This window comes from Herpailurus yagouaroundi, unplaced genomic scaffold (assembly GCF_014898765.1).
Source record: "Herpailurus yagouaroundi ecotype Mexico unplaced genomic scaffold, PumYag 142, whole genome shotgun sequence".
Classification (NCBI taxonomy): Eukaryota; Metazoa; Chordata; class Mammalia; order Carnivora; family Felidae; genus Herpailurus; species Herpailurus yagouaroundi.
In genome coordinates this window covers 28723264-28750417 of record NW_024412397.1, presented here as the reverse complement: position 1 = coordinate 28750417, position 27154 = coordinate 28723264, and the positions used below count along the sequence as shown (strand labels likewise).

Below are 27154 nucleotides of genomic sequence, written 5' to 3'. Positions count from 1 at the left end.
TAAGTTTTGTTTTCATTCATCTCAGAGTAGCTCCTAATTTCTTTTCTGATTTCCTCTTTGATCCATTGATTATTTAGGAGCGTGTTGTTTAATTGCCACATCATTTCCCAAATTTCCTTCTGCTTTTGATTTCTAAATTCACTCCATTATGGTCAGAGAACATGATTTCAATCCCTTTAAATTTAGTGATACCTTTTTATCGGTAAAAATGTTTTACTTATCCAACTTTGAGCTGTATTACAAAGCTGTAATCATCAAGACAGTATGGTACTGGTACAAGAACAGACACTCAGATCAATGGAACAGAATAGAGAACCCAGAAATGGACCCACAAATGTATGGCCAACTAATCTTTGACAAAGCAGGAAAGAATATCCAATGGAATAAAGACAGTCTCTTCAGCAAGTGGTGCTGGGAAAACTGGACAGCGACACGCAGAAGAATGAACCTGGACCACTTTCTTACACCATACACAAAAATAAACTCAAATTGGATGAAAGACCTCAATGCAAGACAGGAAGCCATCAAAATCCTCGAGGAGAAAGCAGGCAAAAACCTCTTTGACCTTGGCCGCAGCAGCTTCTTACTAAACATGTCTCTGGAGGCAAGGGAAAAAGGTTTTACTTATCTTATGGCCTAACATATGGTCTATACTGGAGAAGGTTCCATGGGTGCTGTAAAAGAATGTGTATTGCCTTTATAGAAGAGAGAATTTTTGGAGATCCTTACTCCACCGTTTTCATTGATATCCTCAAGACATTTAAGTTTTAATGTAGGAAGGAAGTTGGGGAAATCTATAGACCATCAGCATACAATAGAAGTATAATATGAGCCACACATGTTTGTTCAAATGTCTATTAGCCACATTTTTTAGAAGTAAAAAAAAGCAGTTATTTGATTATATAGTCAGTATAAAGTATCGTTGAGATATTTTACACATTATTTTTTCATAGTAAGTCTTCAGAATATACTTAGAGCACATCTCAATTCAGATTATCCACATTTTAAGTGTTCAATAGCCACAGCTATTGGCTGTGATATTGGACAGTGCAGTTTAAGAGCAAGCAGTCCTGAACTAGGAGGCCACAGATAGAACCAAGGGCAGATAAACTTGGATGGGGAAGATAATTTACCTTTATTTCACTAACCTCCAATGAACTTTAGTACTTATTTCAATTATAAATATAAATAATGAACTATAACCATATCAGTAGCACCTGAGATTGTTGTCATTGTCACAGATTGGGCTCCCCTAGAAAGCTGACTTTGAGATGGTGATTTTCATGTAAGAAGTTAACTGGGATGTGCCTTTGCAGTCAATAGTTGTAGAAGAGGAAGGGCAACAGGATTAGGCGAAGAAGTTGGGCAATAAGGGCCCCAGGTGACCCTATGGTCAGCTCTAGATCTCAAGCAGCCCTTTAAAGTTGTCCTGAGTTGGGGTGAAGAGGCCCCACTTATTCACTCACTGCTACTTTGAAATTATAATAGATATTGGACTGGCTGTACCTATATGTAGATCATAGGATTTTTTTAAATATTGTAATAACTGCTTCAGTGTAACTGTTTTTCTTTGCTATACTATTTATTTTATCCATTTCCAAACATTATTCTAGAAAGAAGTCCACAGCCTTGCCCAGCTGCCACCAGGGATCCATGGCACAAAAGTCTATGAAACCCAACTGTGAAGAATGTGTAGTGGTCCTAGGAAGAGCTGGCCTGTGTGCAGCACTCTGGACCACAATAGAGAATGGACACATGTCTTATGATCATTTGTCTTTATCAGGACACCTACCAACCTTCCCTATCCCCAAATGCCCTTGCTCTCAAAAAGCTGTATTATTTGATAGTTTGTCATGACTTCTCTTAAAAGGATCTCCGGTCATCCAATGAAGACAGCCATATTGTGAAAATGGAAAAACTCAATGAAAGGAGTAAAAGGAGAGAAAGCGGGGCAGCTCATCGGGGCTCTACAGGCTTGGGGGGCATCAGCCTCTTCCAAGCAGTGGGATACCTCACAGGGGACATGAAGGAGTGCAGGAGCTGGCTGAAAGGTAGGCAAAGTCCCAGGAAAGAAGCAGCCGGGCTGGGCCAGGGAGACAGCCCTCCCTCAGGTGTGAGTGGAGGAAGCTGCTCCCTCACTCACCCATTGAGAGGACTCCCACAGTTGGAGTACTCCCACCCTGAGTTGACTCTGGATGGGTCCAATGTACCCTGCTAACTTGGAATTCCCATGGAGTTTCAGAATTAAATACACTTCACTAATTTTAGTGCTTTGCAAATTCTTTGCCCCTATGTGGAATAGATACAGGACAACCACTTAGTGGTATATAAGTCATTTCCCAAACAAGCTGTCATTCCTTCCCTTGTTCCATGGCCATTTATTATGTGCCAAGAAAATATTGACATCACCCTCCACCATGTTCCAAGGCTCTTTCTTTCCTTTCAACGTCCTTCTTCTCCTAGTTTACCTCAACTAAATACTGCAACAAACAGCCCTTCCCTCCCCAATCACACCCTCATAGGCTGTCCTGGAAACCAAACCAGAATGTATGTTCCCTCTTCTTGACCTGGCTTCCCCTAGGTCCTAACTCAATACTGATTCCACAGCTGAGCTAAAGCCATTTCCTTTCCAGCTCCTTTTCTCCAGATGACTTTCTTTGCTGCTCAGATACCAGTTCTCAACTGAGTCATACGGCACAACACAAAAAGAGGGTTTCCCTGCCTCCTCACCCCTTCCCTTGGACCAATAAATTTCCCTTGGAATGCTCCTGAGGCTTCCTTGCCAACCAAGTCGAGGGCTGGAACGGCGTTAAATTGGTCTCAGCACGATGCCTCAGTCTGTACGGCAAAAACTAACACCCACTGTGGACTGATTGCCTAGCCACTCAGAGACTTGGGCTAGGTGCCAGACCAAACGAGAGGAAATGTCCTGGCTCGTGCATCCTTGTTTGCCTTGGTTGCCACGCCAACCAGTGGTCCAGCAGGGAAGCACAACCGGGACTCTGCTGATGGCTCTGCCTGTCTCTTTCAGATAAGCCACTGGCCCTCCAGGTTACAGACTGGGTCCTGAGGGGCACTGCTCAGGTAATGTTTGTCAACAACCCTCTCAGCGGACTCATCATCTTCATAGGGCTTCTGATCCAGAATCCCTGGTGGACGACTGCTGGGGTGTTGGGGGCAGTGGTCTCAACCTTAACTGCCCTCGCCTTGAACCAGGACAGGTGGGTGCCTGTCTGCAGTGGTCGTGGGGTCTTGGTTAGACAGATAGAGAAGTGTGTCCCTGAGTGATCAGCCAACGTTATCCTACCAACCAGCCCAAGTCTCCTAAAGATTAACCTTGAACAGGTCACTGGAGGTCTCTACAGAATTAAACCACTCCTGTGCTCAAAGCAAGTGACAGCACTAGGCTCCTTTTGACGGTAGATCCTTCTGGAAACATTCCCTATGAGGCGGATGCAGAGGAACTCTTAAACTGTTCTTCCCTTATGGAACCTACAGTCTGGTTGACTAACAGGCAAGAAATGTCCCAGAATAATATGAGACGGTATATACCGGAGAGCTCAGAGAAGACAGATGTTTCAGAGTGTTTGGGGGGTGGGGGTATGAGAGAGGGTGGCCTTTGAGCTGGAAACATGGGATCTGAGAGAGAGGAGGAAGGTAGAGTGGGGAGGGCAGTGTGGAGGTGGGAGACAGCTAGAGGAGGGCCCCCCCCCCCCCCCCCCTGCACTGGTAGCTGCAAAGTCCAGGAACAATAACGAGTAGCATTTTCTGGAACTGGACCATTTTCTCAGACTTTGCCCCATGCTGTTCCAACAGTTCCCAAATTTTCCTGATGGCTAGAGTCACCAGGGCTGGCTGTTAAGAAATGTGACTTCTCCACCCCAACCACTTCTGTTCCCTCAGATAGTCCCATTCAGTGGGTCTGGGAGGGGATGTTTTTAACAAGATCCTCCTGGATGCTTCTGATCATCAGAGAAGTTTGGGAATGCTCATGTTTTTAGTGTTTTTCAGTTTGGGGTCACCAATCCGTTTGTGGATCATGAATCAATTGGCAACAGCATTTTTAAAAATTAAAATAATAAAATAAAATAGAGTAATTCATGTGTAGGAAATATTTTGTGACATTTTTGTTTCATTAGTGTTGGGATGTGTTGTATATGTGGGGGGTGGGTGAGGTTAGGGAGACTGAGAGAGAGAACTGAGTCATGCTCCTTACCGCGGTATTCCCTCCTTACCGCGGGTTACTGTCAAAAAGATTGAAAAGCACTGTCATGCCTTGTTACATGTGAGTCTTGCCATCACATCACCAGGCAGACAGTGAAAGTAGGAGAAAGACTGGGAGGAGCAGGTATTCACCTAAGGTGCCACAGTCAGTGGGTAGCAGGGCTCGGGCTGCAACACAAAGCCTGCATCTTCTAGGCTGAAGGTCAGTACTGTCCTTGTCATACAGACAGAGTGTGGACAGCAAGGCCAAAGGGCCCCTGGTGAACCCAGGGGATGGGGAGTCATCAGAGTTGGTTGTGTTGTGACCAACATCACACTTCACCCAGGCCTACCTCACATTCCAGATGCCACCAAGGCAAATTTGTGAGTCAGTTTGTCTCCCCTGAGAAGCCATTCATGCACCTCTGAGGTGGCATTAGGGGAGCACTCTGATTCTAGCAAGCCAGGAGGCCATGACAAATTGGATGAAGGAGAGGCTGAATTATTTTGTGTGCAGGTCTGGTGAGTGACATAAAAAATAGGCTCCAGTCAGGATTTTGTGTCTCTCTTTAACCCAGTAGGTTCCCTATTCCTTGTTTCCAGTTACTTGTCATCTCATGGGCGGCTGGCACAGAACTGGCCCCTGACAAGATTAACTCTTGTCTCACTGCTTCATCACTGTTGGGTAAAACACCAGGGGTGAACTCTGTCCAGCCCACCAGCTCCTTAGCTATGTGACCTTGGGCAAGTACTTCCCCTCCTGGCTCCATTGTCCTCATCTGTGAGATCTGCTGCTTACTGGCTCACCTTCAAGGAGCCAAAGCCCCTTCATGCTCTGACTTCCCTCTTGACCATAATCTACTGGTAAATTTGCCAAGCCATTCAGAGAGTTGCTTCATGGACTTCAGTACTATGGAGGAGACACACACCTAATCCTCCCAAACATTTTAGTAAGACTAGTGCGTGCCAGTTTGGCTTCCAGAGATTTCTCTGCTGGGGCCCACCACATCTACCACTCAGCATCACACTGTTCCCACCTAAGCATTTTTGCTTCTGCCTGTCTAATCCTACCATTCCTTCAAATCTTCCTCCTACAGGGAGCCACCCCTAATTATCCCAGTGCTCTCTGAACCCTCCCTTCCCACTGGACAACCACAGAACATACCCTGGTACTATATAGGTTGGCTCTCTAATTATTTTCTGAGTCTTCTCTCCCTGGCTGTGTTCTAAGCATGTTCAGGACAGGAAGTCCATTGTGAATGTTTCATATTCTACTACTATGTCAAGAAAAGATTCATTGCTGGTAGGTCAGTACCATGTTCTATACCATAGGTTCAAAACTCTAGACACCCTACACAATATCCACACATAAATCCTTCTAAGGAGCCCTGACTTCACCACTGTCCCCAGCAAATCACTGACACAGCTACATGATCTAAATATAACCCCCACCGTCCCTCTCTACCACCCTTACTCCCCCACCCCTGTTCCCCTGACCACCGCTACTTCCTGTCCACCAGTCCTACCCCCCTCCTCCTCCTCCATCAGCCCATGTCCCCCCTTATCCCTGTTACCCTAACCCCACTACCCCAGAGACTGTAGCTCACAGAGAGTAACTCAAGGTCAACAGCACTAATGCTGCAGTCCTGAAGGAATGTGGTCCTAATGAAGATCTTTTTGGCATTGGGGTTAAACCAAGTTTTACATATTTGATAGTCAGAGCAGATATAAGGTAATGGGTTTCATTCTGACAACCAAACCCAGAAGCCACCAAAGTTTTGGTAGAGAAGTGTTCTGGGAGGGAACTTCCACAGAGAGGGGTTCTAATTTTGTCTCCCCTGGGCTCCCTTGTTTGATTCCTGCTATGCCCACTGCACCCTGCCACTGGGACTACAGGACAGCCCCCAGTATGGGTCAGCCATTTTTTTTCTCAGCTTGCCTGAAGCAACTAGTATTAAAACCAAAAAAGTACTAAATCCTAACACTGAACAGAAATGGGAAAACACAGATAAAATGCACACACACACACAGACTTAAAACTAATTATTTTCCCAAAACATGGGTTTCTGCTTTTTAGGTAGATTTTCTAGTCCCAAGGAGATAGATTCCAAACCCCAGCGGTCTTCCCTCCCAGCCACTCTTCCACCCACCTCATCCTCCCCACCCCCTACCCCAACCCCCGTCTCCAACTGCCCCATATGTTTATGGCCTCAGGAGCAGCCAGCCCTCTAACCAGTGTCCCATACAAGTGTCCCCACACAGTGCCATGTGTTCAGCTTTTCTTGTTGGAAACTGTCTAGAGATACCTCCTCCCACCCTCCAGCTGCTCCCACTCTCCTCAGTCTAGCTGAGCTAATCTCCTGGCCACTCCAGAGCTGAAAGCTCCCCTCATTCCAGACCCAAGCCATGGCCTCTGCCAGGCAGGAGCCATCCTCTAGCCAGAACGCCCTTCTTCCCTCCTTATGCTTCTGGATGCCCTTGCTGGGCAAAGACAATCAGTCTGTGAAAAGCTTTAGCATGTACACACACCCATTCAACAACCAAGCAAGGCCTAGAGCCCTCTGTGCACCAGACGCTGTTTTCTGTTACACTGATGTCAGACAGACAAGTTCCAGCCTGGACAACTTACAGTCAAGGGCAGGACAGAGCACAGTACACAAACCTCATGCTCTGGCAGGGGTCTTGCAGTGATTTGCCCAGTCCCTCCTTCACCCTGTTCCCCATCCCCCAGCCAGCTGAGCCATGGGAAGGGTCAAGGGCAGGGTTTATTAGCATCAGGGAGAGAAGTTTAGGAGCACATAGCCTTCCCTGATGAAACAAAAAGAAAGGATAGACTCAAGCTTGGATTCTCCCCACCGCTGGGCCCCTCCCTATCCTGCTGTGGGGAGAGGCTTTTGTGCATCCCCAGCGGGTTCAGCTTGTCCACTCTGGGACACAGGCCAACTGCAACAATTACAGCTTCACACGATGCAGTCAGATGCACTCTGTCCTCCCCCTTCTCTCCCACCCCTCCTCCCTGTCTCCTACACACACACACACACACACTTTCCCTGGTGTCATACCTCAGGTTTCTATTAGATCTCTCACTAAACTTAGCAGTCTGAGACCCCCTGAGAAGCCAAGAGGGAGCTTAGACACAGTGAGAAGACAAAGTGCATACTTTAATTCTAGAACAGCAAGGTAATCAGGGCCGTGTGTGTGTGCATGTGTGTGTGTGTCAGATCTAGGAAGGCACTAGCAGCTGTGTGACTGCCCAACACTCAGGAGTAAGCTGACTTTCTTCTGGGAGTACCAGGGAGGGCCCTACAAGCCCCACCAAATTCAAATGCAATGTAACTGCCCCCACCCAGGTCTGCCATCGCCTCAGGCCTCCACGGGTACAATGGAATGCTGGTCGGAATACTGATCGCTGTGTTCTCTGAGAAGTTAGACTATTACTGGTGGCTTCTGTTTCCTGTGACCTTCACAGCCATGACCTGGTGAGATGCCTCCTTCTTTCTGCTCACAGACCCGCAGGGCCCCGTGGTGCTTGCATCTTACACTGGATGGGGACATGTGCCCTCCTGGAGCCTAGTGTCTTCAGAGTCAGGCTGGCTCTGACACGTGGCCACAAGACATGGTGGCGTGGCCACAAGACACGGTGAAAATCCATCAGTTTGATTGCAACACAGCAGATCATTTTTTTTTATTTTGGAATAACAGGGATCCTTTAGAGCAGCAGTGACCACAGGTGTTTTATTGTGCTAATAATCTTCCTTGAATGTTAGGTTTAATAACAAAAGGTAACCTTTATTGAATATTTCGTGCAAGACAAGCCCTGTGCTCAGCCAGGTAGGGTTATTTTTGTCCCCAGTTTACAGAAGAAAAGAACAAGTCATGAAGAGGTTAAGTAATTTGCCCCAGGCCATACTTCTATAAAATTTTTGATGATGAACCCAGAGTCTGCAACTGTTAAACTCCAGGCTACATGGGAATTACCTAAACTGTGGCCTGACCAAGATGGAAAAGCTAAAAACTCACTTGTGATAGAATCAGAACTCTCTTGGAGAAGAATGTCTATAGTGAAAGCATAGGATCTTTGAACAAGAAACATCAGTTGAGATCTTGCTGTACAATCACTTCATTCTGCAAAGGAATAAAAAAGTCAAGAGAAAGGGTCTTGGGAACAAATATTTGTTGAGATGAGGGGTGTGCTGTGGCTCAGCTCACCTGGATCTTGGGCAGGTCTTTGCTACCTGATGCTATCATTCTTATGCATGCCGTCACCAAAGAGCAGGAGCCCAAGGTGACCCATGTCCTCCAGTCTGTGCCCCACAGCTGTGAGACATGCTAACTCATTTTCAACACCTCTAAGAAGTACATATCTTTCTTAGATTTCTGGAGTCACTAAAACAGTTAGTTTAAGTACTAATTTATTAAGTTTCAGTTTATTACTTTTTAGCAGTGCTTGTAAATAAATTACTACATTAAGCATTTTGGGAAATTTATGTTTCTTCTCAGGGTTTCTGTGTTTCTGAATCCATTGGGACAAAAACTATAGCAGTCATTTCTATGGGGATTTCCTCAATGCCCCGCACCTGCCCCCATGTAAGGCATAGGAGACCCTGTCTTCATTTGCATACATTTGGTTTATAACAAAAGAGTAAGCCTCTCATGTCAAGATTTGATAACTGCTTTGAAGAAAGCAAAACAGAGCAAGTGGGACAGAGAGGGATTCCAGACGTGAGTGGTCAGGGAAGGCCACTTTCAGGAAGGAGCATTCATGCTTTCCCCTAAATGATAAAAGGCACTTGCCATCTAAAGATCTAGTGAAGGACGTTGCAGACAGCGGTGGTGGCATGTGCAGACCCCAGCTGGAGGAGGGCCCCATGTTCAGGAAACAAGACCAGCGGGGGCTTATGCCCAGTGAATGAAGGAGGAATGGAGGAGGTGAAGGCAGAAGTAAATGAGGGCTAGACCCCGTTTGCTTTGAGGATCCAGTAGGCTTTTGTATTTTTATTACAACTGTGATGGGAAGCAGTTAAAGGGTTTTAAGCAGAGATGTGATAGGATATGGTTTAAATTTAAACAAATCGCTCTGCTTGCCTTGTGGAGAATGGATTTTAACTGGAGCAAGAGCGGATGCTGGAAGCAGAGTCAGGAACTCACAGAGAGATGAGAGTGGTCTGGACAAGGGTGATACACAGGAAGGTGGTTGGGTTTAGGATGTATTTTAAGGAAGGCAAAGGCAACAAGACTCTCTGGGAGGCTGTGGAGTTTGCGGGGTGGGGAAGAAAAGAGGATTCAGTACACTCCTATAGTTTGCCTGAGCACCTGGATTGATGGACAAGACTAAGAGAAAAACAGGTTGGTGGTAGGAGACAAGGTGTAAATCAAGAGTTCTGACAGACATATTAGGCTATAGACTTCCAAGTAGACATGTTGACAAGGTAACTGGATTTACAAATCCAGAACTTTGATATGGTCAAGATTTGGAGGGCAGAAGTATACAGAAGACATTTTGTTCATGGGACTAAAAGATATCACCCAGAAAAAGAAGATGAAGAGAAGACCCAAGGCCGCGCCATAGGATATTCCAGTATCTAGATGACTGGGAGAAGAGAGAAAGAACCACAAAGAAGTGACAGGGAGCAGCTGGAGAAGTAGGAAGAAAGCTAAGAAAGGGCAGTATCATGGTAGCCCTGACAGAAAATATTTCAATCCAGTTGGAGCATCCGATTATCAAATGAAGGGAGCAGGGAATGGCCATAGATTTGGTAGGATGGATGTCATTAGTGAACTGGACAAGAGCCACTTGCATGGCATGGAAAGAACACACACCTGATTGGAGTGGATTTAGGAAAGAAAGGGAGTGGAAAGATTGACCATAGCAATCTCTTGAGGAATATTTGTTATGAACAAGGGCAGGGAAGTGGGGCAAAATAGCCAGAGGGGACATCGGATTAGAGGAGGAGGGTGTTAATAGGAAGAAGATACTAAAGCACTTTGTAAACTTATGAGAGTGTTCCAGAGATAAAGGAGAGACTGCACCTGCAGGAGAGAGAGGAGAGAATTGCAAGAGTGAAGTCTTTGAGACAGATTGGATCTTGAAGCACAAGAGTAAGAATTGGCCCAATAAAGAAAGAGGAATACTTTCATTATGTGACAAAGGCAGAGAGGAAAACTATGTAGGAGCTGGGCAATTGGAGTGTAGAGCTTACGGTTGGGAAAATGAAGCATTTCTCATCTTGTCATTTCTATTCTTTTATTCTCAACAAGTTGGAGAGTTAATTTGTATGGACTGTGTAGTAGGGTTTTCAGGCAGTCATAAATGCCCATTGGAGACTCAAGGTCATGAATTAAAGGTAGACCAGTCAGCCAGATCATGTGATTTCATGTTTTGTCCCAACAGCTCTTTGAGTGTGAAGACGTAGGGTGTTAAGTGTCTACGGTGGCTTGTCCTTTCGAGGAAACTAAAGTTCAGGGAGATCATTACCTAATGCTGCTCACTCAGCCTATAAATGTAGGAGTTAGGATTTGCACCCAGCTACATCTGCTTCCAACATGCCTGCTTCTCTCAAGGAAGAGGCCGAGAAAAGAGAGGACACAAACAACTGAAGGTTTCATCTTCATGTGGTGGCTTCCAGAGTAGCTCAAAGCACTTCAGCTGAATCAAGCCCACACATTACCTTTGTGCCATAGCAGCTGCCTCCTCCAAGACCAGGCTTCTAAAATGTTATCACAGTGCAGGAGAGTAGCTGTTGTACATCCTGATGATTCAAGGGCAATACACATTATTTTCTAAGGATTACATTTTGTTTAATTTTCTTAGTTTAAGAAACAAGCAAATATTTAAATTATAAACGTTTATATTCAAGTATTATATTTGCTATTCAAGTATAATTTATAATATATTCAAGTATATTTACACTTTAAAAATGCATCTCTCAAAGATTCACCTTAAATGGAACACCTTATCCCCAGTCCCAGATAAATGGACCACTAGAGTCTCAAAGGAGCCAGGAATGGCTGGGCCAAGGACAGGGGGGCACCATGGACAGAGCTGATGAGACAAGATGGTGTAGACCTAAGGATAAGCACAGATTAACCCTTTGTCTTGTTCATCTTCAGCCCAGTTCTTTCCAGTGCCTTGAATTCCATCTTCAGCAAGTGGGACCTTCCTGTCTTCACGCTGCCCTTCAACATTGCTATGACCCTGTACCTGGCAGCCACCGGCCACTACAACCTCTTCTTCCCCACAACACTGGTGGAGCCTGTGTCTTCAGTGCCCAATATCACCTGGACAGAGATGGAGATGCCCTTGGTAAGTTACCCAATGGCAGATGAGTGGGGACCCCTGCTTATACCACACACCTTCTTGATAACTGGTTTGTGGATTATCCAGGCTCTCAGCTTCTCCAGATGCATCTCCACCAGATGATGGTCATAGTAGAGAACAGGACAGAGAAAAAGGCTGCTGTGCTTTCAACAAACCCTCATTGAAGGTCTGATATGTACCAGGCACTTTATCAGACACTAGGAATACACGGGGAATAAAAGGACAACAACTTCTCTGCCCTTGTGAAGTGTACTCTCTGTACAGGGAAACAGACAGTAAATAAGTGCATAGGTCAGTACCAAGTTAATTATACAGAATGGTAGGGTTCAGGGAAAAATACTCAAGAAGGTGGATGGTTGGGTGAAGGGGCCAGATACTAAAACAAATGTTTAAAATTAGGGTTTTAAAGGTCTTATCAAGAGAAGATAGGGATGAATTTTGATGTGCTTTCCATATCAGTGACTTTCAAGCAGGGGTGACTTTGCCCTCCTGGAGGGAGGAAGCAAAATTTAGACTGGGGGGAGGGGTGCTACTGGTATCAAAAAGTCAGGGATGCCACCAAACATGCTACTATTCACAAGACAGCCCTCCCCATAACCAAGAATTATCTAGCCCCAAATGTCAATAAATATCGAAGTTGAGAAACCCTGCTTCACATCCAACTATCACAAATGTACATATTCATTTATTCTACCAATCTCTAGACACTTGGGATAAAGGAATATAATAAAAACCTAACACAAGATTAAATAGACAGAATTGTAAAATTTGGCCTTGTTCATGAACAATAGAGAGAGCTAACAGCTAAGGCTACGGCAAGCTTATTACGTATCAGACACTGTTCCAAGCCCTTGACTTCTGGACTTAATTTAACCCTCCTAATAGCCCAATGCTGTAAGTACTATCATCATTCCCATTCACAGATGAGAAAACTAAGGCACAGAGAAGGTTAGCTGCCCAAGCTCAAACTGCTGCTAGTGCCTGAATATAAAACCCAGGCAGCCTGATGTAGAGCCCAGGCTTTGACCCATCACCCACTTAGTCCCAGGTGAGACAGACACCCTCATCTGGAACAACCACAGTGAGGTGAAACCTGCTTCTCAATGCAGTCCACCCCTCATTAGGTACCGTGAAGTATTAGAGAGCTCTTTACCTTCCTCAGAAATCTGTCCCCCTCCATCTTTCACCCATTGGTTCTAACTCGGCTGTTTAGAGTAATTCAGAATATTATTTCTATGATTGCCTTTTGAATACTTACACATAGAACTACATCCTCAGTATTGTTTATGTAGTCTGCTTTCCCAGCCCTCACCACCCAGCTGAGCCCATCATCAAGATGGGCTGCTGGGGGCTCAGCTCCAGGGCCACCACTCGTGGGTGGGGAGGACAGTTCAGGGGTTTCAGGGTCAGCCACACTCGGACCTGAAGCTATCAGAAAAGGAAAGTCTTCCCTGCCCCTAGTGCAAATGCTAACTATGCAAAACCTTTTTGAATATTTTGTCTTTTCAAAGTTTTGTCTGGGGCAGGGGCTGGAGGGGCATCAGAGTCAGGGTTAGGATCTAAATCCAAGAGAATGGAAAAGACAGAACCCTGCATTGGAGGGAAAGCCCACTGTCTCAAGTAGAAAATGGCAGGGGCAGGAGCAGGGAAAAAGCTCTAACTCTGAGGGGACTGTCAGTGATCATCAGCTGGCAGTTAGGCACATTGCCATAAGGGCACAGACCTGCTGTCCCTGAGCCCTACCCATGAGGCAGAGTCCCAGTAACAGCCTCGGGGGCATGGGCGTTGCCCATGGAGCCTCCCACCCTCCCCACTGAGGGGCACAGGATGGAGACGGCCACCTGCGAGAGATGCCTCTCATTCATCTTCAAAGTGAACAGAAAGTGGCAGCATGCAAATCCATATACCCTGAGGCACCAGCTCCCCCACCACACCACTACTTTCACAGTGGGCTCCTTCTCTTCCACACCATCCAGGTCCCAACTCCCCTTCCCTCCTTGTCTTTTAAACAATGATGAGAATGACTTCCTTTTTGTTTAGCTGGCCTTTCTTGTTACTAGAGGATGGTCGAGAGTAGGCAGTAGGAAGGATGCAGGGGCTCAGTAAATTTCCATGCACACCCGACTGCCCTTCACACCTTCACCCCAGGGTGTTGGAGAGCAGGTGGAAGGGAGGGGTGCCACCCCAGGGCCACAGTTCACCAAGCTAAAATATGGATCCCGGCAGAGGAAGGTGCTTTCTGAGCCCAGACTCTGTTCTGAGGCTACGTGTCCCTCATTCTTCTCATTCTTGACTGCTTGGGCTTCAAATCTGTGTTCCCAGACAGCAAGGGGGAAGTTGGAACCCTCTTTGCATCCTGCATGCCTCAGACTTTGGGAAGTCATGGAATATTTATTGAGTACATTTTCAGCCAGTACCCCACACTTAAGCTGAGTTCCCTGAACTGGCAGAAAGCATTCTCAGGGTTCCTTTAAATAAGATGCACACCCCCATCATTCCTGGCATGAGGCTCTAGGCTCTGGCCCAGACAGTGCTTGGTAATTGAAAGGCCACCCATCCAGAGACCAGGATGGGCAAAGCTTAAAAAGCTCTGTGGGACTCCTCAAACACTGTTCTCTAAAGAAATCAGACTGACTCCAGAATTAAATCAGGTTGTTATAAAGTACAAAATTTCACCCAAAGGGAGATGTGCAATTAATTTCCAACATCTACAGCAGGTCATGTATAACTAACTCAGTGGTCCCCAAACTCAGTTGCACTTGGGAATCTCCTGAGGACCTGGTCATGCCCCATACCAGTTAAATCACAATGTCTAAGGAGGAGCCAGTCATCAAATTTTTTTTCTAGGATTTCCAATGTAGAGCAAAGTTTGGAAACTGCTGAGCTAATCAATACATATTTATTAAGCACCTATTATGTACCCAGCCATCAAGGAGCCTGGCCCTCAAAGAGGTCACATGACATAGTAATAGAGCAAAGACAGCAGAATTTTAAAGGTGGGAGATTATCTGCTATGGCAGTCTTCTCATGTTACAGAGAAGGGCACCAGAGCCCAGCATGAGGAAGTGACGTACCCACCATCATTCCATGAGCTTGTGCAAAACTCCCCTGAAAGCTGGAGCCCTCAGCTCCCAGGCCAATACTCTTCCCTAGCCTGCCAATCTCCCTCCTCTCCTTCAGGCCCTCCTCTGTCAGATGTAGATGGTTCAGCTTGGGCAGAAAAAGGGCCATCTGACTCCCAAATTAGCCATCTACAATTACAACACCCTCAAATGACTCTCAAACTCGGGGATGTTTGGCTTTATTCTGTTTTTCAATGGTATACATATTATCTTTCTACAAATGCTAAGTGATCCTCGAGCAGAAGAAATGCCACCTCCTTCCCAGAGCCCCATAATACCCTAGGTAGCTCTGAATGTGCAGCAACCACCTCTAGACTAGGGGTCAAGCTCAGAGGCTCTAGCCTGGCCTTAGGCACCAATGATCTGGGTGACCTTTGACGAAATCAATCATCAAAATGGCCTAGAATATTTCCAATATTCCTGGAATACCTGTAGGATGTCAGAAGGTCTGGTGGAAATCCCCTAGTGCCCTGAAACTTCCAATGGCATTCTCAGAAGAGGGTGCCCTCTGGTTCTCTCAAAGCTCCTCCTCTCAAAGCAGAAACCATGTGTCTTTCAGAAGCACCTGTGTTGGGAGGGTTTTGCATGGGGGATGCCAGATGCCTGCTAGGTGGTGGAGTGAGGAGCTATTTGTTCCAGCTCATGTCCTTCCTCCCAAGTTCTCTTCCACGCTAGAGGGCACCGCCATCATCCCGTTCCAACCCATTACCCCCACCAGGAATGGCTTTGTCCTGACCCTAAGGCCTGCTCTTTTCATTATGTGCCCACACTCCAGTGACCCCAGATTCTGTTGACTTTGCAGCTGCTACAAGCCATCCCCATCGGGGTTGGCCAGGTGTATGGCTGTGACAATCCCTGGACAGGCGGCGTGTTCCTGGTGGCTCTGTTCATCTCCTCACCACTCATCTGCTTGCATGCAGCCATTGGCTCAATTGTGGGGATGCTAGCAGGTAGGACAGGGTCCCCTCTCTGCAGGGAGGACCTTGGGATAATTTTCCTGAGGTCATTCCATCCCTGCACAGGGCAAATAATCTAGACTTGTTATCTTCACTGGTGTTTTTGAACATTGTCAGGGGAGAGACTTATTTTTCCCTTTCTTGATTTTCCAAAGTGAGCAGACTGCCGCAGCAGGATATGTGGGGAGACACAAGGGGCTGAAGACCTCATTGGCTACCTGAGCCCCTGGGAGCTGAGGGGTGGAAGGAAAGGGAGGGTCACTCACAGGCCTGGAGAGCAGTAACAGACGGAGGAGTATAAATGACCCAGTGCTTTGAAATTTGGAGTAAACTAAAAGAAAGCAATTTCTCAAAAACTGTATTCCTATTTGACAAATGTGATTTAATATTTCTGCGTGTAGGCATATGTATGTACATGCATTTATATATGTAAATATGCACAGTAGAGCCAGAAATTGGAGTCGGGCACATAGGACTAGGATCCTGTTGACTCATTCCAATGTTTTTCAGAAACATCTTGGAAGCAGAACTTTAAAAAAATCATTTGAAAATAATTTTGAATTTATCAAAAAATTATAAAAGTAAAAATGGTACATGAAGCACCCATAAATTCTTTGCCTGATTCACCTGTTGTTCACATCCTGTACTTCTATTTGTCTATCTCTATACATCTGTATGTGTATATACATACTTTTCCTCAACCATTTGAAGCAGACCTTTTTCACTTGAAAAGTTTCTTGCTAAAAATGCAGCTACTCAGGCCAAAGGTGTGGAGAATACCTAGAATCCCAACGCCTTGACCTCCTCTCACCCTGAAAGTAGTCACACCTCTGTGTGAAATCTTCAAGCCACAGTTTGGGAACCACTGCTGTCCTCTTGTTGCTGGTTCCTGAAGACCAGATGCCATTTCTAGAGGCTCTTTTGATGGGATGGGGGAGGAGTGTGGGGAGGGGATAGCAGGAGTGAGGCCATCCTGAGAGCTGGCACCAGCCACGAGGTGACCTTTGTGTGGGGACCCAGAACTGACCAGAAACGTCACACCTTGTTCCACAGCCCTGACGGTGGCCACGCCCTTTGAGACCATCTACATGGGCCTCTGGAGCTACAACTGTGTCCTCTCCTGCATCGCCATAGGGGGCATGTTCTACGCCCTCACCTGGCAGACGCACCTGCTGGCCCTCGTCTGTGGTGGGTATTTGGGGAAGCTGACCACCAGGTCACTCTGCAATTCCTTCCTTCCCTCCCTACTTGATTATGCAAAACCCATGAGGAACATTAATCGGAACTTGGTAGCAGTTCTAGAAGGACCTGTGGCTTGGGTCCCAATGGGGGACTTGAGGTTCCTCTTCTGTGAAATGGAGTCACAACCATGCTTACTGTTTTTTATTGACACAGTGTTGTAAGTTTCCAAGGAGATCACACATGCATTTCCTCAGGTGCTAGTGGCAGTGTTCCAGTATAATAACTTCATCCCACAACCTTTTAGAGAACACCATGTAGTGCCACGCCCTAGGCTATGCATGGAAGATACAGTGGTGACCACATTGTCATGAAGCCACATCTAGAGGAAGAGCAGTTATTACACAATCATTAAGGCTGTGATGTCTGAAACGATTATTACAAAGACCCAGTGAGATGACATACCTGGGAGCACTGAGGTGTCAGAAGATCACAACATGGAAGCTTGATTTCCATGGAGTAAGTAGTGCACTGTCCCAAGGGAAATGGGTGCAGGCGCTCTCAAAGCTGCACCCCAGCGCCACATACAAACTCAGTCCTCCCAGATCACTACCAGGCATAGATTGTCAGCCCATTGTACACCCTGGTACCCAGAAGGTTTAATGAACTTAATCTAAAACACAGCTATTGAGGGCAGAAGCAAGATTCAAACCCCAGCCTCATCTTTCCCCCAGTTTTCCTGCCCTGGAGTTACTTACGTTTTCTGGAAACAGCAGGACTTTCATAAGCAAAACTGGAGACAAGTAAAGGGCAGAATAACGTTCAGAAGAACTTTTTCCCCGTTCATATGTGGAGACTGTAAATGACTTCCATGTATGTCTCTTGTATTCCCCTCAGCAGCCAGCAAGGAGACAGTAGGCTCGGTAAATATCTGTCAAGTCAGAAGTGCCAGATATTTTGAAGCTAAGACTGTAACTGCCTTTGGTCTTTGGAGAAGTGGCACATTCCTGTGGCTAGAACCATCTGGGAAAGCTTTGCAGGGAGGACGGGGTTTATCTCAACGCTTCCAGGATGGGAATTGGGTAGGTAGAGACAGGCGAAGAAGGTGTTCTGGACAGAGGAACAGAAAGAGCAAAAATGCAGGGGCATAAGAAGCTTGTCCAGAAGCACAAGGGCGTGGTTGAGCTCCCCTACCTGTCCTGGGGGCCACACCCTACAGTGAACCCCGAAGCCTGGATCCTAGGGACAAGTTCACAGACCAGTAAGGTCCAGTTCTGGTAAGGCTTGGTGTGGGTCCAACAAGTTCTATCAGGGCCGCTCAGAATCTTGGATGGGAGGAGCCTTGTTGGGGGTTCATATAGTCTGACCACTCATTCCTAAGACAGATAATAATCCAGCCACACATCCCCAAGGTCAGCGTGGACAAGCAAGCGTGACCCCTGACTGTATGCAAGGCCACCATAGAAGTGCGGAGGAGATAGAAGGCTTTAATCTCTGCCCTCAGAACACAGTCTGGTGGGAGATTGGCCACACCTACCTGCAAAAAAAAAAAAAAAAAAGCTACCATAATAATGTCAGGCAAATATGCCAGATGTCAGGATGTGGTGAGACACCAAGGCTGCCGGAGACAGTATAGGACCCCTGCCCTGGGGAAGAGGTGGGGGCAAACCCTGGGAAGCTGACTCCATGGTCCTTGTTTTTCCACAGCCCTGTTCTGTGCATACATGGGAGCAGCCCTGTCCAACATAATGTCGGTGGTAAGTTTGGATTCTCCTGAACATGCCTGTCCCAGCCAGGGCTTTAGGACATTTACAGTTTGTGAAAGAATCCTGAATGCATTCTGGTAGCTTGTATCCACACAATGCCTTTGTCAAGGTTTATCCAGGACGAATGTCCAGAGAAGGACTGGAAATTGCATATATGTGCCCGTGAGGTGTGTTGGAGGTGGCTGTGTGTGTGCACAAAAGAGTGGTATAACCAGCAGTGGAGAACCTAGATGGACAGATGGAGGTACTTGTGTGTGGCTGGATGTGGGAAGTTGTACCTAGGCTGATTTTCAACTCCATCATTAAAAGATTCTGATCGTGCCCAAAGGTACCAATATCTCAGATTCCTAGACCAAACTAACCTTATCTTATGAACCTAAAAACCGATGTCATCAATAGGGTCCTCAGCTGCTACCACAGCCTTCTCCCCCAGGGTCCCTGGAGCCTAGGACCATTTTCAGACCCCAATGCTTTTGCTTCCAGATTGGTGTGCCGTCAGGCACCTGGGCCTTCTGCCTCTCCACCCTCATCTTCCTGCTCCTGACAACCAACAACCCTGCCATCTATAAGCTCCCACTCAGCAAAGTCACCTACCCAGAGGCCAACCGCATCTACTACCTGACAGTGAAGAACATTGAAGAAGAGAAGTCCCCCAGCGGTGACTAGCCCATTTCTAGGCTGAAATGCTCTTTGCCTGGACCTGGTGTCTGCTCCCTGTGGTCTCAACTCTGGGTCAATCAGCAACAGCACTCACCTTCTGTGCCTCTCCTTGCACCTGTGTAACCAAACACACCTGTACCTCCCTTATCCTGATGGCTGATTTTTCTCTCTCTGCACAGATCACCATAACTATCCATGTGTGACATTAGAGAATGTTGGTATGAGCTTGCTGGAGTTAGAAGTAAGACATGTGCTTTAAATGTCATTGTCTTAAAGCAAAAACGTTTCTATTTAGTCTTTTGGGAAGATGATTACAAGATGATCTTCTTGGCATGTTTAACTAAATAATAGATGCTGTAAAATTGAACTTGCTGAGTGGTTCCTAGGCAGATACAGAAACAGAGTGTGTGGAAATTCAGGGGATACGCACAAAGAGTTGAAGGTGCCTTAGTGCGCTTAGCTAGTGGTTGATGGGCACACCCAGCTTTACAAAAAAGAGGAATTTCACACTGATAGACTGTTAAAGTCAAAAGAGACAATTAGGGAATTGGGAGTGTCTAAATAGGATATTTCAAACATTCATTGGTCAGAGGAAAGGGCAAGATGATATCTAATAGCAGGAAGCAATTAATAAAGATTAGAATCCCATATATGAGTTTTATTATGAAGGATAAAATTATGAAGGATAAGCATTTCTTAGTATAAGTCAAACCAGCAACTTTGAGTAGAGATCTCAATTGAGAAAAGTATCTGATTTCAATGTGTGAAAATCTGGGGAAATTTATTTCATTTTCCTATTTGCTTATGGGTGTTGGAAGCTTTATCAAGTCTGTGATACTTAAAACAAATGGTTAGCCTGAGTAGGACCAACAATTATCCATGAATTTCATACTTTAACTTCCCAATTACAGCCATTAGCTTACATTCAGTCTTTATATGTAGATCAGCGCTCAGCAAACTTTTTCTGGAAAGGGTCAAATAGTAAATATTTTTTATTCTGTCTATAGAAAGATTCACTTGTGTCATTATAGCATGAAACAGTCTTGGACAACATATAAATGAATGAACATGGTTGTATTCCAAGAAGACTCTATTAAACAAACAAACTAGTTTGGACCCAAAAGCTGAACTTAGCCAGTGCCTGACATGGATGTTCAAATAATAATGGTTAGGAGCTTGTGGGCAGCAGGCCCATAGGACATCACCAAATTCTTTACAACAGACAGCCACATAACCATTTATATGCTGGGTGATACTGGAAGCTTTTTAGGAAAGTGAGATTACTATGGCCAGAATCTGGAAGATCTGAGGCTCTTTGATAGACCCCAGGCACTAGGGGCTACAGTTTTAAACAGGCTCTCCTCCCACGGAAATGTCTGGGAGCCACCCCTAAGCTTCCCCCTCCTCCATTCCCTCACTCTGTTTCCACCTCTGCCAACAGGCATACCACCATGAGAGCAGGGGAGAAACCTGACCTTTAGTACAGAAGTTTCCAGCAGGAAGAGCAGGGAGGCTCCTAGAATCCCAAGCTTGGAGGGGAGTAGTGGTGAGGGCCAGAGGGTCCTGCCATTCTGAGATGCATGAACCCCTCTATACAAAGGATGGGGGCTTCAGTTCCCTGCCAGGCTTCCAGGCAGGACTAAATTACCCAAAAGGGAGGGGAGAGCCACCCCCAAAACATTCTAACAAGAGATAACAGAACCAGTTGACCTGTTCATTCTTTATGGACAATTGCACCTGGAAACCTACTTAAGCCCAGGAGACTCTCCACCCCAAGAACTGGATCTGATGGGAGCTGTGTTTAAACTGTGCTTTGTATTGGATTTCCAGGACAGGAAAACTATTTGGGGGTGTATGTATGTATGTGTGTGTGTACTTGGACAAGAGTGTCTCTTGTCCGTTTCTTTCTCACCCCACGTCTCTGTCATTAACAAGGTCCACTTCAGTTACAGGTATTGGGTTTTTTTTTCCTCCCAAGTTCCCACTTTCACCCCTGTAGAAATTAAATGTTAACTGCATTGCCAGCTGTCAAACTCAATGAAGAAACATGGATAAAAGCTAAGTGGTTCAGAAAAAGGAAAAAGTATGTTCAGCAAAAACCATAGGGCCTCAGAAATTCTATAATACACTATAATAAAGATGGCCAGATATGTAGGTAGAAATAGGAAAACACCTACTAATTTAGAATAAGAAAGAACTGTCTGGATGAAGTATTGTGAATCACTGAATTCTTGCCAAGAGATGTTGTCCAGGAGTGATGAAATGTTTTCAAAAGACATCTTTTGGGATTAAGAGGCAGAAAATCGATGGTATTTCCCCAATGTGGTCAAACAGGCTCCTCCTGGAGCAGAACAAATCTTAGTAAGCCAGCCTGGTGGGCAGATGCTTTGTGTCTCTCATGAGCATGGAGAAGGGTGGGGCAGAAATGAGAATTCCCCATCCCTCTAAGAAAAGTCAGCCCTATGCAGGTCCTGCGCATGGGCCATAAACAGATGCCCAGATGTCCTCTGAAGTAGCCCAGATAGTGATAGGGGGGTTGGAGAACTCCCTGCAGTGACCTTGTCCTGACTTCACCAGCTCCTTCCCATCCCACTGCCCCCCTGGATGAGTAGGGGCAGGAGCTTTAACAGCAGAGACACTACCACCAACATGAGGTTGCACAGGAGCGAGCCACCAGGAGAGAAGGAGAAGAGATTTGGGGTACACAACCCAGCTGCTTTGCTGCTATCATCCTAAACTCCAGGCAGCAGCTCTTGGGTGCACAAATGGTAGTTGGACGTAAATATGGCTGAACATAAATAGTCATTAAAAAGAAAAGGAATGTATGTTGGGCATCAGGGGACAGTAGAGGAGGTGCTGTCCTAACCTGTCCCAATCACACCCCCCTCCCTGTCTCCACTATTCCCTCCTCAGACCTTCTCATTTCCTCCCTCTGACCTCATCATCCCCACCCCCTTTCCAGTCTCCTCTACTCCTCACGGAAGAGCTCCACTGTCTGCCATGAAACAGTGTCGTTCTGCTGTATTTTTAAATGATCGATCTCAGCTCATCTTTCAGTCTTGTCTATGATAACTGACATAGCCAAGTTCCATAGTCAAGTTCTCTACGTCTTCTTGGTCAAAACTTCAGTTTGTTTGCTAAGAAATAATGCATCTTCTTTAGATTTAAACCAATGTTGCCATAGTGTTACTCATAATGTTCTCATACAGTAATTTCAATCCGTCCTGTATCTATGGCTCTCCTTTCTCTTTCCAGTCTGATGGAATTTTGCTCTCTCTTCCCTAATCAAGTATGTGAGGGGTTCATCCATTTTATTGTCTTTTTCAAAGAAGCAGTTTGAGATTCATTTGTCCTTTGTACAGTTTGGTTTGTTTTCTATTTTATTGATTTCTTTTTCCTGTTTTCCCATCATTTATTTAAATGTTCATTTTCTCCTAATGTTTTAAAATTGATGTGAAGTTTCTTCATTTTACATCTTTCTCCTTAACAACAAAGGCATTTTAAGGCTATTAATTTCCCCCTGAGTACAACTATAGCTGTGTGGTATAGGTTTTGGAATAAAGTATTCTACTTTAATCAGTTTTTAAATAGTTTGTAATTTTAGTGTTGATTTCTCTTTGGTCCAAAAATTATTTAATGTATTGCTTAATTTCTAGCACTTGGGATCTTTTGATATATTTTTAATTTTGTATATCTAGTTTTATTAGATTATGAGCAGAGAGGATGGCCTGTAAAATCTCTATTTTAAAATTATATGAATCTCTCTTTGTAGCCAAGTATTTGATTGATTTTGGAGATAAAAAATGCAAATTTTTGATATGAAGGAAATACATATTAAATGTATCTATTAATTGCATCATTCAGTTCTTCTATGTGCTTGCTTATTTTTTGTCTATAGGATCTTAATTCTGAAAAGAGTTTATTAAAATTCAACTATAATTGTATAGTTTCATGAAACTCTGCATTTTTATGACATTTGTCTCAAATATTTAGCAACTACCTTGTTTGGTGCCCATTGACTATAACTGTCATTGATTTTTCATAAATGTTATCTTTTACTATTACACGCTACCTATTTCTATCCTCATTCATGCTTTTAACTTTATTCCAACCTGACATTAATGTTGCCATACCTATTTTTCTTCCTAGTGTTTTCTTATCCCTTTGTTTCAACCTTCATCATTTTCTTTTAACTGTATTTCTTAAAAATAGCATTTAACAAAGTTTTTGTATTTAACCTAATCTTAGTGTTTCTATAATTTAATAGGATAATTTAATCTCTTCCTATTTAGTGTAACCATCAATATGCTGGTTTTACTTCTTCCACCTTACTTTATTTTGTACCATTTATTTGTGATTACTGCTTTTGCTTTTTCAGTTTCCTCATTTGGCAAGTTTGATCACATTATCATCTTTTTCTTTCTTTCCTTTGTTCATTTGGAAGATCTACCATTCTTTTCCATTTCACTAGTCATTCCTGCTTCTTTTCCAACACTCATGATCAAAAGTATATTTCTCTATTATTATATAAAAACAAGATGCCAAATAGTTTACCCTGACAAGATTTCCCATTTCTCCAATGCTCCTTCCCCACTCTGAGGAACTAAAGCCCATATGCCACTTTCACTGTTCTCCTCCCCTAAGCCCCCATTCTTACAATACTTTTACTTCTCCAGCATCACCCACCCCTGGATCTATGCTGAGATTATTTATCATTTTCAGTTTTTTTCCCTTACCTCTCATTTTTGCAAGAATCCTTCCTTGGCCTCTATGCCCCACATTCCCAGTAATTCTATCATTGTCCATTTGGAGTTTACTACGTATAGTGGACATGTTACTTTCTATCACTGTTTCCTCTATTCTGCACCTTCCCGTTTTGTTGTGATTCATTTGTTACTTGTTTAGAACCCTTGCTTGAATATTGAGTATTTTGTTCAAATAATATGAGAGAATATGGGTGACGTGTTCTCAGACTCTGCACATCCACAAAGTTTCTTTGCCCTGCGTGTGAATGGCATTTTGGCTGGGGGTCCCTGGGCCCCAGCCTTTCCTTCAGCTGCCTGTAACCATTGCTCTTTATTTTCTGGCTTTCAAGTGTTACAAATAAAAACTCTGATGTCAATTTCATTATTTTTTTCCTTTGTAAATAGCCTGTTCTTTCTTTCTAGAAGATTGTAAGATCTTCTCCGTATCAGTGGATTTCAGGAATTTTATTAAGTAAAGCATAAGTGTGTGTCTTGTCTCATCAGTCCTGCCTTTAAATCTGCAACACTTAAATCTTTCTTCAGCTCAGCAGCTTTTCTTCCAACATTTGTCTGATTATTGCTCTTTCTCCATCCTTTCCTTCTTCTATATCCAGAATGCCTATTATCCATGTGTTCAGTCTCCTTGACCTCTGTTCCAAGTTGCTTTACCTCCTTCGCAGTTTTTACCATTTGTATTTTTGCTTTGCTTTGAGATATTTCTTCCATTTGATCTTGCAGGTCACTGATTCAAATCCCAACAGTAGCCTTTCTTTCCTTCAATTCAAGAGATAAGTTGAATTTTTTAGCTGAAAAATTGTATGTTTCATTTCAGAAAATCTTAGGGATGGGGACCAAACTTCAATATCCATGTATGTTTATATTGTTTTGTTGTTGTGCCCAAGGCTACTTGCCAATTTTCATGAGCCAAGGCCCTAGAAATTCTGCCTTATGGTCTGACCTCATTCACTCATTCATCCAGAAGACATGTATGAGGAACTATTAATATGTTACTCAGGTCTCTACTTGACAACAAACCAGGAAAGAATCAACCCAGCTCCTGCCTTCAAGGAATTCATTTTATGGGAATTTGCCTGGCCAGGTGAATAGTCTCACCTGAGGTGATGATGAGGATAACACCACAGATTGCCTAAGTCATGTAAGTTCACAGCACCAGTTTCATTATTTTGAGTGAATTATCTGGTTAGATTGGTCTTCTGTCCAGGAAAAGTATCAAGAAAGAAGGTAAGGGTCCCAAGAAGATTTCTGTGCCTTGTCTCTTGTCCTCTATCTTGCCATTAGCTGATGCCCAAACATTCCTAGCCATCCCCTCAGGTCAGGACTTTGAACCTGTTAAAATATAAACAATCCCGGGAAGGTAACATAATAAGCATGATCAATCATTTGCATCTTAAGTTGAAGGAGTCACTTCTGAGAATAGGTTGGATGAAAAAGGAGGGGAAAGTAGGAAAAAAGTGGGTAGCATACTTTGAGAGAGTCTTTGGCAATGGAGGACATGCTAGGTGAGGTCAAGCTGGGTGAATGAGGTCTGAAGCCCCCTTATTTCATCAGAAATGATGATGACACTGTTATATTTGGCTTGGAGAAGAAAAGAAATGGCTAGGGCCATGGCTATCTGCAGTATGAGGTAATGCACATGGAAGAAGTCAGCTTACTCAGCATTACTTTAGAGGGTAGAACAAGGACAACTAAGTGGGAATGACAAGCAGGCAGACTTTGAATCAATGGATAAGGGTGCTTTTTCTCAATGCAAGTTGTCTGAGAAATAGTCCTGTGAGACCCTGAGTTCCCTGCTTTGGCAATACAAGAACAAAGGCAGTACTAGACGCCTGTTGGGAATGCTTGCTTTGGGTGGGGGTAGACCAGATGACAATGTAGCCTCTCTCTTCCAACAATAGTTTCTGTGATATTCTGGCCCTGGATTCCTATAGAGGAATGAGAAAGAAGCATCAATGAGATGACAAAAAGTTAAGAATATGGAGATCAAATGTACCAAAAGCATACCATTGTTGCCTTTACAGATTTTCCTATAGCTTGACCTTTAGCCACTTGGTTAGTTTACCAAAATGCTCAACATGGTTGCTTGTGCAGATGCAAGTTGAGGGGCCAACATCAGCCAACTATGCCTCGTCCTTGAATTACTGTCCCCTCACTCTCCCCTCTTGGGGAGTTCTTCTTTGGGTCAGTCTTCTAAGATCTGCCCATTTGGAACTCAAATCTTCATGGCCTGCATTTGTAGTTACATCAAACCCATGTGCCCCAGTTTGTTTATGCTTCCTATATGAGTCTGAGCTTTGTTTCCTTGGGTCATAAAGGTTGTGAGAGTCTGGGGATAGCTATAATCCAAACTAGTTAGGAGTTGGCAGTTTCACTGTGGGTATGCTTTCTACTCAATAAACCACAGTTTCATTTGGCAACTTGAAAGGCATTCACTTTTTATGTGAAACTGTTTTACTTGCCTGGCTTTCCCCACCTCTTGCCATTCAAAGAAGATAGAAGAATCCATAGGGAACATTTCTGTCCCTAGTGAAACCAGAATTGCAAGACTCCAAGGAGAGAGATGAGGAATTGCTATTAAAAAAAAAAAAAGTCTTTCTTACTCTCTGTAAATAGATAAGTAGGAGCCCCCAGCCCCCTCCTACAGCTGAATGGGCTGCTGGAACAGAATTAAGTAAAGGAAGTCGCTCTTTGGAGACCATCTAACTCAGCATGCATTTATTCCACCTAAACTCTGGCCTATTCCGGAAAAATCTGACCTCCCCAAGTTTAGCCCCTAGTAGTCAGTGCATCCCTCCTCCCTCTACAAGATTGGAAATGTGGAGTTGAAGGGACCCATGAGATCTGTGAAGAAAACTTCATTCTGATGTGAATTCTGATGGAGGCTTTAAGGAAATAATCTGTAGAGATAGACAGATGTCTTGGGGAGCCGTGGTATCTGAGCTGCAGCCTTCAGTAAGATCTATCTGGGACAAGATTCCATCTTGATCTTCTGTCTCACAGGACAGCACTTGATTGCCCCACCCTTAGTGTGTATGACATATACTCTACATGTCTAAGTTGCCCGTGGGCTGCATGTGAGCTTGTGAATGGCTCCTCAGAATTGCTTCCTGTCTTTTCACACCAGTTACATGTTGTGCTCACATGGCATATTTCCTGTCACTTCTAGGGTGGATGGATGCTTAGGGGT

General features: G+C 44.6%; 1 protein-coding gene across 2 annotated transcripts in view; it reads left to right on the top strand.

Annotated features, from left to right (window-relative positions):
* Window positions 1–22608, top strand: part of LOC121032985 (urea transporter 2-like) — a 469683-nt gene extending 447075 nt beyond the window's left edge. Inside the window, exons 5-12 of one of the 2 annotated variants that reach the window (XM_040478944.1) lie at window positions 1871–2051; window positions 3032–3221; window positions 7554–7682; window positions 11314–11506; window positions 15446–15593; window positions 16653–16787; window positions 18486–18535; window positions 19028–22608. In XM_040478944.1, coding sequence (XP_040334878.1) covers window positions 1871–2051; window positions 3032–3221; window positions 7554–7682; window positions 11314–11506; window positions 15446–15593; window positions 16653–16787; window positions 18486–18535; window positions 19028–19210 — 1209 coding nt within the window. In that variant the 3' untranslated portion in view covers window positions 19211–22608. The remainder of the gene's footprint in view (window positions 1–1870; window positions 2052–3031; window positions 3222–7553; window positions 7683–11313; window positions 11507–15445; window positions 15594–16652; window positions 16788–18485; window positions 18536–19027) is intronic. The other variant, XM_040478945.1, reaches the window with a different exon arrangement.
* The last annotated feature ends 4546 nt before the right edge of the window (window positions 22609–27154 follow it).